Here is a 14,038-nt window from a genome sequence, read left to right on the forward strand (position 1 = left end):
AAAAAAAAAAAAACAAAAACTCTTGGGAAATGTGGGGTCAATGGAACATTGTTCTTCCCTGTGAGTTCACAAGCAAAATTAATCATATCTGCCCAGGGCAGAAGTGGAACACCCTAATGACATCAGTCCCCTGCAGAAAGAGCCATGCTGTTCACTGGCACAGCTGCTGTGTCCCAGCGCTCGGGCACACAGGAGCTGTAACATGCCTGACAGGGCAGGACAATGAGACACAAACTGCATTCTGTGCTGTGCTGGCCCTGAAAGCAGTTTCACTGCAAAGCATTGTCTGTGGCTTGATAAGCACAGAGCTTGTACCCTTCACAGTGGAGAAGGCTACAAGGTCAGGTTTAGATTCAGTGGTTTATACCAAGTGTCTTAACAAGTCACCATCCACGTCAAGCAGGACGGCTCTGGGGGAATATCCAGCAGGACACTTTCATAAAATGCCTACAAAGAGATGCTTTCCAGGCAGGGTCTTTTAAAGAGAAATTTAAACTGTTACCATAATTTTTTTTAATGGGTAAAAATTACCAGATGACAGGAGAAAACCAAGAGCCTTCATCTGGAATTCTGTTTAGCCCAAGCTCAGAGGACTTACCTGGAGGAGGTGGTGCAGCTCTCATAGGATAAGTCTGATTTTGAGACCTACTGGAATATCCTCTGCCTTGGGTAAGGTTCCGTCTAGTAGGACCTAGAAGAAACCAGCAACATTCTGTTACCCCTTCACAATAACACTGATTGGGTACGTCCTGCTGGCTGTCAGACCCCCTCTTCTGGGATCAGAAAGAGCTGATCTTCAGGAGTAAGGAATCTGACTCCTGCAGGGTTGGCCAGGCTGTTATGAAGCATTAGGTGCAAAAAGGATGACTTTGGGATGGTCTCCCTTTAGTGATCCAGTTCAGCTTCAGGATATAAAGCAAAGCCTTCTTGCAACTACAGTAAACAAGGTCTAGAACACTGACAGCTGTAGAGCAGCAAGGAATTCTGCTGTAATCCTTCGGATCATTGTGTATTACAAAGAAATTAATAAAGAACATGATGAGGCTAGAGCCAAGCATGGATAGAAAAAGTCAACCATTCTCTGATTTTATAAACCCCTCATTTCTAGAGGAAATTTACACTTACGGGAATTCTTTGGTAGCCCTGGTCCAATGCTGATCTGCAGCACTTTATTACTTGGTTTGAGAATGGCTACATCTCCTTGGCCTTGCATAAACTGCACCTGTCGAGAACCAGCACTGCTCCAGGGCCCCCAGCTCTCCTTCTTCAGCTTCACTTCAAGTCTGACAGAAGCATGTGAACACACAAATAAAAAAACAGAACTGCTACATCAAATCAAGGCAGTATTGCTTGGCAGCAGATAACTTAGAAATATAAAATTAAAAGCTTAGACTGAGAATCTGCATTCCATGAATGACTCAGCTGACGTAACCACATAATGAAATTTTTCTTCCATGCTTTTTAAAGAAAAAAAGTTGTTCTTAATTGATGTTTTCACTCTCCTGGTACAGCTTCTCAAAGAAGTTTAAGATGCCCTGGAGAGGACAGTGAGCTTTGAACAAAAATGTGCCAAGGTCCAAGTAGGAGATGTGTCAGCCCTGGGCCAGCAGTGACCCAGGCGCTGGCGCCGCTCGAGTGCTGTTTGCGACCACTCCCTGCACACAGTCAGAGGCACACACCCACTGTCCTGTGTGCTCTGGGGCAGGCCCTGAGCTGTGCTGCAAGGGAACAGTTCTGCAGACACACACCTCAGCCCCTTCATTTTACATTCTTTCCCATAAAGGCGCACACACACACATTCTTTCCAGCATTTCCACACTATCCATCTGCTCTGAACTGTACTCAGATAGGGTTTTGGGCAAGACCCCAGAAATGCAATACATGACACTTACTCCTGGTGCTGGCTTTGCATTCTCAGTGTACAGGAGCGTATGCTATAGTGATGTTCCTCACTTCAATTCTCCTTCTACACCCCTTCCAAACAAAATTAGTGATCTCCTGTTGCTTTTCGTAATTCCTCCACCTCTTTGAAGGCAATAAAATAAACATACAAATCCAAGGCCTGCTGTTGCTGGTCTCCTTAATGGGTGGAAGTATTAACAAAAGCACACGTTTGCTGGGACTGTTTCCAGGATGTCCTCACAGCCAAACTGCACATCAGACATGCTCTAGGTTTCATTGTTTCTAGACAATGTTCCCAATATCATTTACTTAAGTGAGGCCTACTTAGAATTATTCTTTCACCCTGCAGTCCCCAGGACCCACAACAAACTTCAGCAGTTCAGGCTGCTACATTATGTGCCCAGAATTCTTTCCAACTCTTCACTGAGATGTCTGCTCCGTGCTCCTGCTGCCATGGTCAGGAGAACCAAGGCAGCTCTCCATGCACACACACAGTGGGAAGTGTCAAGTGGCCCTGGTAAATCCTAACCTGTTACTCTGACAAGGCAAGCACAAAAGTCTGGTATCCTTGCACATACAGGGTTTTACACTGTGCTACCCCTTAGTATTGTAAATAAAGTACAACTTTGCACTCACTCATTTGCCTTGGCAGCAAGAACAAAATGCTTATCTCTAAAAGCCCATTGAAAAAAGCCATCACTCACGTATTGCTAAATTTCAGAGGTAGTTTTTGTTGTGTTTTCTCTTCGTATCGTTTAGATAAGAGGCTTAAAAACTCTGTTTTGAAGACTGATTCGAGCAAACTGTCGTATTCCTGTTCATGTAGAATGAAAATGTCATCCTGCATGGTGCTGCAAGGAAATCAGAGCATACAGCATCCAGTTTAAAATGTCATCAGCAAATACAGCCAGCATTATAATGACATTTGCAGAGTACTCATGGTTAATTTTTAAAAACATAACAAAGTCCAAGCAGCATTGATTACAGAGCCTTGCTTTCTGAGAACAGGTTTGGTTTTTCTCAGGAGTTGATAATGGAATAGCTGAAACAATCCCTTTTGAGACACAGGAATACTACTTAGTCATCTTACAGTAATTACTGTTAGCAAAAACCATGTCCTATTAAAATTACAGTTATAACTCTTCTCTTCAATAATGGCAGATTTTTTGACTAGAGATAAATTGGAAATTTGAAGGTTACTGAACCAAGTCTGAAACCCAAAGCAAGCAAATTCAAAAAGAAAGCTTTCGATTCCCACTTCATCAAACAACTTATTTTCCCTGTCCTACACAAATTGCTCTGTTAATGGAGAAAATATATTCCAGGTACTGACCTTAAAGAAACAGAAAGAATTCTCTCCACTTCCATCCTTCGCTTCAAGACCTCCTTCACCTGGCCCTTCTCTGGGCCCTGCTTTATCTTTTCCCGCCCGATCAGGTAAATGCACTTGGGAGTGAGGACGAGGTCTCGCTTCACGCTCTGAAACACAACATTGAAAATACACAGCTGTGTCCTGCCTGCTGTGGCCCGGAGCTGGGCAGCTCCTGGGACCAGATGGTGCAGACAACTCCGACAGCACAACTCGTCTTTAGGGGATGTTGCTGTTCCACCCACCTTAAACCTTCTGTCATATTTAGTTACAGTGTCTGCAAAATCGATCTTCTCCCGCTTGCCCACAAACTGGCGCAGCTCGGGGTGCTCCTCCATGCCTATGTAATCCCCCACAAAATTCCTGTTAATGCTGTTCCGTCTTCTCTCCTTCTTGCTCAGCAACAGATCTGATGCTTAAATACAAAACATAAACACTGATTAATAGCATCTACCAAGTTTCCTAAACTCATGCTCTCGAAGAGCCAACTGTTTCACACAGGATTTCTTGGGAAGTGAGAACCATATTGTTTCTACTATGAAAAAACAGTGAAGCACTGCTACTAATTCTTTAGATAAGAATACATGTGATCATTAAATCCATTCCTAATGAAATACACTGATGGCAAGCTCAGTAGCTCTGGTTAATTAGGAGCACTCCTGGAACTAAGACATTTCTCACTGTAATTAAAGATTAACCCTTCCAAACCCAGTACGTCCATTCACACAGCCCAGGTCACACACAGCTAAGTCCCAGGAGAGTCCATGGATTGATCTTACCACCTACAGATTACTCAGATCTTGTGAAACTGTGGCAGGTTTTCTTTTTTTGCCTCCCCTGCAGCATCTCTGCTGTCTGTTCTACTCAGACTGGCTTTGATTTCAGAGCAAAACACTGGGCAGTCCAAGCATGCAGAGCAGTCAGCCTCATCAGTGGTACTGCAGGGGTCCAACAAAGTGCAATCATTCCGAGACAGTTACCTGCAATGCAACTTTTGCCTGCAGAGAGGGATTTCCTTCCCCTTTGTGTCCCTCCTTCTGTTCCTGGCACCATGTGTGTGTGCAGTCCCTGCCACCACAAGTTCTGACCTACCTTCTTCTCTCATCTGCACGTATTTTTTCCTGGCCGCGTACTTCCTCCAGGCCTTCTGGATGGCCCTGGCATACCCATCATACTTCCTCTCTCTCATCTCTTCTAACAGAAACAGCTGTGCAAAGAGACAGTGGGGTGGGGCAAACATTTTACAGCAAAGTCCAAGAAAAAGTTGTATTTTACTTTCAACAACTCTCCAGTGCATTTCACTCCAGATCCAAGCTGGTTCCTCTTCCACAACTGTGGGATCTGAGATTGGAATGTTTAGGTAGCCTTTCTGGAAGAAATCTCTGATGCTTGAGTGGCTGTGGCTCTTACCACTCTACCCATTCATTGCCATACCCCATGATGAAGGAAGAGGAATATGGGTTCTCCCTGAAATATTCTATTGGTGCAACGCAAGGTTCTCCACCGGCCATTTCTTCAGCCTCCATCTACACATTCTCCAAAACTCCGACCTCTCTTGTCAGAATGTTACCCTGTCTGTGGGGATCTGTGCAATGTGAAACCTAACTGGTCACGAGCAACTTTCTTCCCTGCCCGAATTCCATACCCTCGTGTCCACTGGCTCCATTCTTTCTCACCACTGAAGGTTGGCAGCTGGCTACAGGACTTTTAACTATGACCTTGTAATTCACAAGTATGACACAGTAAGATTTTTGGGTCTAGAATGTCAGAAATCAAGAGAAAACACTGTTTTATTAAAACAGGAATGGAAGGTGGATCCCCTTTTTTGATAATTTCCCAGGTCCTATTAAAATACATGTATATTCAGTGCATTTAGAACAACTTCATTATTATTGCAGGATACACTACATTCACTACAGCCTTTACATGCTTCAGTGAAATGGGGCTTTTGTCTTATCAGGAGCATAAGCTTTTGGCTAAACTGCAGCATTCAATCAATCCACTGACATGACTGTTGCTTATTATTTCCCTGCACTGTGCATTAAATATTCACAGGCATTTTCTTCTAGTTTTCAAGAGATAAAATTGGTAAAAACGGGTATATGGAAAAGCAAACCTGGGCTTTAGGATTTTTTTTTTTTTTTACTTTGCTGCTCTAAACCATGCAAATCTAGAAAAACACTGTTGTTCATATTGATCTGAAAAAGGAAACTCGATCTGGTGCAAACTAGTTCCACAGAACCTCACTTGCTCCTGTACAGAGTTATTTATTCAGGTGTGTGATGGCAATGTAAATAATGAGGCCTTTCTGCCACCCATAAAACCTTATTTCACAGATGGCAATTCTCCAGCTACAGCAAACTTATTTAAAAAAAAATTAAAATCCTTTCCTGAACACAAGCACTGGCTGGGGTTTCAGCACAGGCATGAGAGCTCCTGATGCAAAAACATCCTCAGCTGCAGCAGGGGAACGACCAAGCCCTCATGCAATTCAGGTTACAGTGACAATATTGATGCTGTCTCTCATGAACACTCACCATTTATTTCTCTAACAATAATGTTAATTGCAAAATCTCAGTGCAAAACAATCTGCAGCTGCAGCTGAAGGTCACCATTAAGGAAGTTCACTGAGGTAAAATACAGTTCTTAACCTACAGAAATAAAGATACTGCATAAACCCTTTCCTAAAATAAGTATTATAAAGCCTCCCCTTACACTCTCAAGCAAATCAAGCATTTTTCATCTTCAACCACAACAGGTGCTCTTTTTGGTGGAAGAAAGAAAAGATTTCATTTACCATCTGAAAGATTATTTTTCTCAGAAGCAATACAATCCTAGGCAATACTTTAGTAATATAGGACGAGAAACGATTGTCTTTCTTAATAAAAGATAAATCACTCTTTAAAATATTCAGTTCGTAAAAGTATTTTTAACATAAAAAAGTCCAGACTCATTTTGGTACTTACTTAAAAAGAGATTTCATGGCATTAAAAAAATTAAAGAAAACATATACAGTAATTAAAAGCATTAATTTAAATTAAAATTGAAACAGACCCAAAAAAAAATTTCCAGTCAACTTCATGTTGTCCTAACCTGCAGAACTGCCCCTCAGTAAAACTCACAGATACACCATTAAATGACATATCCATGCAAGCAGGACTTAGCATCACAAAAATGCACCAGGATGGGAAGATGCTTCCACTGGGCAACAATGTCATCCTCTCAAAAGAGCCAGTAGCACATCATGTTGGGTTACAGATCAGTAACTGACTCAAGGGGAACTGGATCCATCAATCCCATGGCAGCACTTGCCACTTGGCTACTAAACAGAAGACAGACACCAGGGAATCACACCAACTTTGTGAGGCAAAACTCCCAATAATCTCCAGAAAGAAATCACAGCTGTGCTCCAGAGGAAGCAGGTACAGCTCACACTCCCTCAGAACTGGCTGGCTGTTGTTGCCATGACCAAGTAGGATCAATCCCATAATAGTTTCCTGCTCTGCCAATTTGCCACCTGAAGTACTGTAATAATCAGCATCTCAAGCACGCCATGCTGTGGTGTATAAACACGTCTCTCAGATATAAGCAGGAATAGAAATCCCATTATTCCTGAACAGTATCTTACCCTTTTTATGGTAGAAACAACAAAATTTCTATTATGACTTGGAAAAACATTCTTTTTTTTTTTGCCTTTAACAAATACCTTCCTATGTGATTGGACACAGCAGTGCCACTGCCTGAATTACTGTTGTTCTACAGAGAAAAATATATGTTCCTGGAACAGCAAATGATAGCTATATAAGTGTTCAGCTTTTATTTTAGCGTGTAAGTTCAGATAAAGCACCAAGAAATCAATGCTCAACTGCAAGATGTGCTACAAAAACTAAGGCCCATTGCTTCTGATGCATCAGGAATACATGAGGGTGAGTAGAGCACCGATTTTCTTTAACAACTTTCCTGAATAGCAAAGAAAGAAAACTTTTTTCCAACAGATTTTGCACAACTTAGTAGCCACAGGATAAAACTAGCATTGTGATGCCTCCCCAATACTCTCTTTGGGATTTCAAGTTGCAGTCATTCTGGAACACTGATTTACTCTGTGCTGTGTAACGTATCCTTACCATCCCTTGGGATTATTCTACCTTCATCACTAGTTCTTATGAGAAGAGGACCAATGTTCTTGATACCAAAGTATCTTCATAACCTATTTTTCTTCTTCTTGATGCATTTAATTCTCTTTATAGTAAGTGCCAAAACCCTGCAGTGAGCTTATGCAGTGTGCCCTTTACACAGCCTCTGTGACAGATGTGCTCAGCTTGTCCCAGATTTTTACACTTCCCACACCTCAGCAGGTATCATGCTCAACTTGAGCAGGCAGGACTTTAATTTCAGCAAACAGCTGCATGTTTAAAGACTTGTGTTCTGGCACACTTACAGACTCTGGAGCTTTGATGAAGACTTTGGACTTCCCGAGCTGGTACTGGTCAGGATCCATGTTGACTGACTGAAGCAGGTGGAGGACGCCTTGCTTCTCTTCTCCTTTCCACGAGGGCCAGGTTGCCTTGGTCAGAATGGCATACCTTAAACCACCAACGAGAAGAGATTAAAACCTGGGGTCAAACAGCAGCAGAACACCACTGACTCTTGGCCAGCACTACCCTGGGGGAGCTTGACAAGGGCAGCAGGACTCAGAGCTTGGTGTGTGCAAAAATGCACAGTATTAAGATGTTTCTTATTTAGTGAGACCAAACAACTGAGAAGGACAACAGTGCCCTGGAGTCTCCCACTTCCAGATGCTAAGTTGCTGTCTGGTAACTGCAGCAGTTCATCGCAGAAAGTTCTACTGGAATCTGCTTAAGTCCAGGGTGAGGTTATGCACCAACAATGACCTATGGTCCAGATTTGAGGAGCTACATCCTTGGTACTCTAAATTGGTTCCCAAGCACACGTCCAATTTCTCGCTCAAGCCTTCTCACTCTGTCTTATTCTTACAAAGGTCTTTTCTGTTTCTGAGCAAGTGACCAGCTTGTGCTCCTAACCCACCTGCTCAACAGCTGGGCTGCATTTAGCAAGGAGCCAGTGCTGGCTCTATCCCAGGAAGCCTCTGGCTTGGCCTCCGGTGCAAGAAGGAAGCAACAGTGATGTTGGTGCTTGAGGGCACTCTGGGAACTGACCCCACAGAGGGCCTGGAAGGAGCAGGGAAGTGCTCTAACTTGTCTTTGACAGGAAGAAGCATGAAGCCTTCTCTCTCATGGTGTCCTCTGTAAGCCTTGAGAATGAAGTAATGCCAGGCTGCAGCCCCTTTTAAACTGCCCACTTCTCCAGGCTTCACTTGGGCTTTTGGAACTGCCAGGCTGGAGTTACAAAGCTGCCTTGTTCCACTGCCCACCAAAGGAGCACTGCTGGGCTTTAGCTGCCCCAGCATGTCTGTGGGTAAGTAACTTCTCTGGCAGCAGCTGTTTAGGCTCCTTTGACAACAAGACTACTGAGACAAATTTCTCTCCAAAATCTTATATTCTATATAAGAATATAGAATATATATAAAATAATTCTGTATATAATATAGAATATATATTCTTATATATTCTATATAAGAATATATTGTTCTATTGACAACTTCCTTTTAATGCCTTAGACATACTTAAGTGATGTAAACTAAATCATGCTTATTAGTAAAACTATTCAACACATGAAAAAAGTATGGAGGTCAGTTTGTTGTAATTCCCACGTTCTTAAGATGGTAGCTCCCAATAAAATCTTCTCAAAAATTATACAAGGAATTGTTGGAAAATATATTAAAGTAATGTTGATTACAGTATCATGCAATTTAAGTAACAATACCACACAAACAGAAATAGCAAACAGTTAAAAACAAATGTATCACAAACCCCAAACACCTCTGAATAGAAGGTGCATGAAAAGAGAGTAACTTCTGAGTAATTCAATAGGATTCAAATCACTGATGTTCTCATGTTCAAATCTTTCAGTTAACAAATGCTCAGGTACTCTGCTGGACAGTGTAATGAAGAAGCTCTTACAGCACCTTAAATATGGCAGTGTATTAATTATACACAATCTGTGTTTAGACAATGTGTGCACTTACATATTTATGTGATTTATCAGTATTATGGGTTAAATAGATGCAACCCAGTAAGGAGCTGTAACTTAAAGTAACTCCCAGCTCATTTATTTACCAGCCTCTTTGGCAGGCTCATCATGTACTGCCAACAGTGCAGCTGTGTAGGTGGGTCTAACCAAGTCTGAAGGTAAAGGAGCTGAGGTGAATAAAGGTATTTGAAACTGCTACCTTCCACAGAAAAGACTGTGACATTACATTTCATTCCTCTCCTACACCTCCTCAGCTGTAAAGGAGGGCACAGGCCAAAACGTGATTCAAGACCTTTTCATATATGTAGAGCCCTTGGGTACAAAGTAAGAGCAGATTTAAAGTTCTCCTTTTTCATCAAATTAACTTCATACATTTTACTGGTGTGACAAGTCTGTAGGGCAGAACAAACAGCTAATTCTATTACATGCACTACTGAAACATTTCACAGGTTGATATTGTGACAACTTTGACTGTTCACTGCTGTTCAGCAGTGGCACTTCAGTGTCCTCGTGCATGCTTCCCATGAAACCAGTCATGTCACCACCCATGAATCCAGGTTTGTTAAGCTTGTGTGATTTGGTCTTGCAGATGATTTCAGCACAAGTACTAAATGTGTTCTTAACATGCTTCTGAAACAATTTCAAATCACGACTGCCCCCAGGTAGGTGTTACAAACTCCCAGTAAGCAGTTAGGTCTGATGGCTGAACAGGGAGTTCAGCTCAGCTTTCAGATTGGTTATGCTTGGGAACACACAGGCCTTTTCAGTGACTGTGGCTTTTTGCATGCAAATGTAAATTTTGTACATAAAAGTCTATTCAGCCCAGCAATCTCCACTTGCATGGAGCTGCCAAGGAACACCCAATGAAAACAAGTGTACAAGCATGCATTTCCTGTCCATCCCATGCCTCAGCCCAATTTTACTCACACCGACTCTGGGGGTCAGAACAGAGCTTGTTCTGGATGCTAGGAACTGTGAATGGAAAGGGTGCAGGAAGAGTTTTACTCATAACAAAATGTTAAATTTAACAAAGCTAATTTATCTGAAACAAAAGGATGAATTGCATAAGAGGAGTTTCAGTTGCCTGTGGATCCAGAAGTACCACATACCTTCCTCTGTGCAGAACTCTCAGAGCCTGCCCAGCCCTCACAGTCTGTGTTCAGGCTAGATTTAACACACAGTATAAATCTGTTATTTGTCTCAGCAACAGTATGTGTTAAGGAACATAGCCTGTAGCATGTTCATGTTTATACATCTATGCTTGAAAGTCATAAAGAAAAAGGGATTTAAAATTGTTCCATGAAAATGAAGTCCATACCTTCAGAGATTTTAGGTCTGGCTCTTACTGCACTATTAGAATATTCTTGGTACTATCATGAAGGATTACTAATGGCTTTGGCCTGTGCTGTCTGATTAACTATACTCCACTCCTTGCAAAAACTGATTGGGTTTTTGTTTTGACACTCTCAAATTCAATGCAACGACTTCCAACAAAAGCTGATTTATTACATAAAGCCTGTTTGGGCACTTATTAGCCGCATGTCTTCAGTTTCTGAAGAACAGAAGCTGAATGTTGTATAAATCTTGAAACTGCTCCTACTTAAGAGGATTTCATTAGCTAGTGGAGGTAGTTAATCATGGTAACAGCTGGTCCTAAGACACTGAGAACAGGAGCGATCTTCCAGAGCTCTGACTTGCTTTCATTCATTCCACGAGCAGCTGCAGAGGTTTGAGCTGTGCCCATTCCCAGCTGTCAGAACACCAGTGGAAGGATAACAAGCTGTGTAAGCTGAGGTTACTCTTTGCACTGCAATGGCTGAAGGGCAGGTGTGGACTTCTTTACCTGTCTGCTGTGGGGAGAGTTGGCTGAGCTGGAGCAGTAACGTTTTAGACAAGGGCTTGCAGCTGGATACTCAGATTTCAGGCACTGCATCTGTTCCTTGAACTCTGTAACTTTGAGGAACCCTCTCACAGCACTACAAACACTGAGGCCTTAGGCAAGTTTACAGGAAAGATGAAGAACTTTCAATAACACAAAGCCAGGTTTTTAAAGCACTTTGAAATCTCTGTGTAATGGAGATCACTGAGCAAGGCACATGTGGAGAAATGGCTAAATGGGAAATGGGAAGGTTTCAAAACTGGTAACCTAGTGGTTCTCTCCTCATCATGTAAACAACCCTGCTGCTGTTTATGGCAATTCCTCTAAACAGTGTTACCTACCTCTGCAGAAACTTCTTGAAAACCCGTCTGTAGGCGTAGCCAGCTCTTCTGACTCGAATATTTTCTTTCAGACCCAAGTATTCCACTTGATGTTTTACCCTGGGGACAAAAACAATGCAAGGCTTAAAATCCATTTAATTTCAGCGTACTTGTGGACTGAGGCATTCTTAAACATCTGAATCATGTTTAACTATTGGTTGCTAAAATTCATGCACAGGTAAATTATTCTAACTTTGCACATTACCCTGCACACTGCATGGTAGGAAAGATATTCCAGGCAGGTAGACTACAGCACTGAAATAGACATAGCAAGTCAACCTTAGCATTTTTTCCTAGTTTAACTTCCCATCTCCAAAATAATTTGTGTATAAATTTCTTAGGTAATAATAAAATCCATAAAAGGCCAAGTAACTATTACCAATACAATTACACAGCGGGTATCTAAGGGATTGGGAAATTGTTTTGTGTTCTCTTACTGAAGGTTTTTCCTATGCTTTACATAGCTCAAACAGCAACACATTTTCTTCCTTGTTGTTATGGAGAAAAGACCAAATCTGATGGCTGGAAAAAGCCCCTGATGCCAAACCTTCACTACACACAAAGAATCAGGAAGAAGAAAGTCAGGTCAGCATACTGATGAAAAGCTAGAATTCCTCCTCATTTTACCATGCTGCAAAGGAAGCATTCCAGGATAGGCACAAGACTGGCTGAAGCCAGTAATGGATGACTCATCCATGGCACATTTTAAATTACAAACAAAAGCTGAGCTGGTACCAGTCCCACAGAAAGTGTTAATGGCTGTGGAGGAACTGCTGCGCATGGGAACTGAAGCATCATTATCCCAAACCAGCAGAGCTGCCTCACACCAAGACTTCCAGCCAGGTTCTAATCAGGGAACAAGTATGTGCCCATGAAATGCTACGCAGAAAAACAGCAAAACAAAAAAGCTTTGGCACTTTTTCCTCCTTCTAGACCCGTGACACATTTATGATTTTATGTTTCTTCCTATATATCCTGCTAGTCAACTACTTAATGTTTGGTAATTTGATTTGAAGAATTTCAGTTGCTGATTTCCTTTGCATTCCTTATTTTTCTCATCTAAGTCATATGCTGAAAGAAGCAATGTCAGTTTTTTCACTCTGATGCTGTTCTTCTACAGAGAAAAGTACAAAAGCTTTAGCTTTCAGTCTGAACTGTAACAGTTTTTAGGATTTTAGTCCTGCAAGTTTAACAAACAGTATATAAAAAAGCATCTGTTTACATATAATTTTTAAAAAGTGAGCCAGTAAAAAGCCATTTAATTTTGTTTTACTTACTATTTCTCTGATTTTACAGAAGATTTTTCAAATCCTGAAACACTGTCAGTTAATTCAATGTTATTTCTCTAGCTATTTTGAAAAGTTAAATTTGAATATAAAATGTACTGCCCATTTATTTATTTTTTGTTGAGGTTTTTTTTTTTCAAATGACTCATAGTATGAAGGGAAAAATCTTTTTAAATCCCTTGCTACAAATGACAAAATCCCTTCAGTTATTTCTTTTTTTTGAAGACTACTTTTGAAAGGTATTTTACTAAATGAAGAGTGATATTGCTCTTTTAGCTTAAAATAAAGACTACTACACATTTTAATCTTGCTGTGTTCAAGGAATCAAGTATATTTTGTACCCACTCCAAGAATTCTGGCACAGTACAAAGTTGGTGGACAAAAATACATTTTCCTGTTTATAGCTTTCCCTCCTGTTCACATCTGGAATAATGCACTGGAGCAACAGTACTACTCCCATTTTCTTACTGTCTTGCCAGTATCAGTGTCCAGCACCAGAAAATTTGAGACATTTTTCTGGTTTTTTCCTTTCCCTTCTGAGAAAAGACACACTGAAAATCTCCCTTCAGGCAGCAACCTCAAGCAGGTCAGGGTCTGGGAATTCAGCTAATGCAGCAGTTTTGAATACAAGTCCAAATGGCTGTGCCAGGACCTGAACAAAAACACATTTCAAGAACACCCCAATTTCTGGACTAACTAAGGTATTATACAAGCTTTAGATATTACACAAGGCCTATGTTTCAGTGCTAAATACTCTGGAGTTATTCAACAGCAGCAGAAAGGTGGAGTTCCACAGCTTCTGTGAGCATGAAGTAAGAGCAGCTTTGTGAAAGGGTTTTTTCCTTTTTCAGTTACATTTTCACGGTCTAGTAAACCTGCTACTAATAAGCAGACTGCTACTCCCATTACACTGACTAAGGCAGCCTGGGTATGATGCAGCATTATGTGACCACACAAGAAAATAAAACAAAAAAATCTTTTAAATCAACCAAAGTATTACATAAACTCAATTATGTTTTTTATTTCCCTCAAATCTTTTTCACAGTAAATTTGAGAAACAACAAGATTAAGCTTAACTTTGAATTGTCACATGCATATCAATTTCTTTTCC

The 14,038-nt window shown here is 41.2% G+C and overlaps 1 protein-coding gene across 5 annotated transcripts in view; it reads right to left on the reverse strand.

Moving 5' to 3' along the window:
- MYO1E (myosin IE) overlaps positions 1-14,038 on the reverse strand; it is a 143,330-nt gene that overhangs the window by 6,195 nt on the left and 123,097 nt on the right. For all 5 annotated transcript variants that reach the window (XM_068204078.1, XM_068204077.1, XM_068204075.1 and 2 more), the window contains 8 exons: positions 11,603-11,701; positions 7,710-7,854; positions 4,364-4,478; positions 3,517-3,686; positions 3,236-3,381; positions 2,607-2,753; positions 1,126-1,283; positions 599-691 (listed from right to left, as the gene is read on the reverse strand). In XM_068204078.1, coding sequence (XP_068060179.1) covers positions 599-691; positions 1,126-1,283; positions 2,607-2,753; positions 3,236-3,381; positions 3,517-3,686; positions 4,364-4,478; positions 7,710-7,854; positions 11,603-11,701 — 1,073 coding nt within the window. The remainder of the gene's footprint in view (positions 1-598; positions 692-1,125; positions 1,284-2,606; positions 2,754-3,235; positions 3,382-3,516; positions 3,687-4,363; positions 4,479-7,709; positions 7,855-11,602; positions 11,702-14,038) is intronic.

Source organism: Anomalospiza imberbis, chromosome 13, assembly GCF_031753505.1.
Source record: "Anomalospiza imberbis isolate Cuckoo-Finch-1a 21T00152 chromosome 13, ASM3175350v1, whole genome shotgun sequence".
In the NCBI taxonomy this organism is placed as follows: Eukaryota; Metazoa; Chordata; class Aves; order Passeriformes; family Viduidae; genus Anomalospiza; species Anomalospiza imberbis.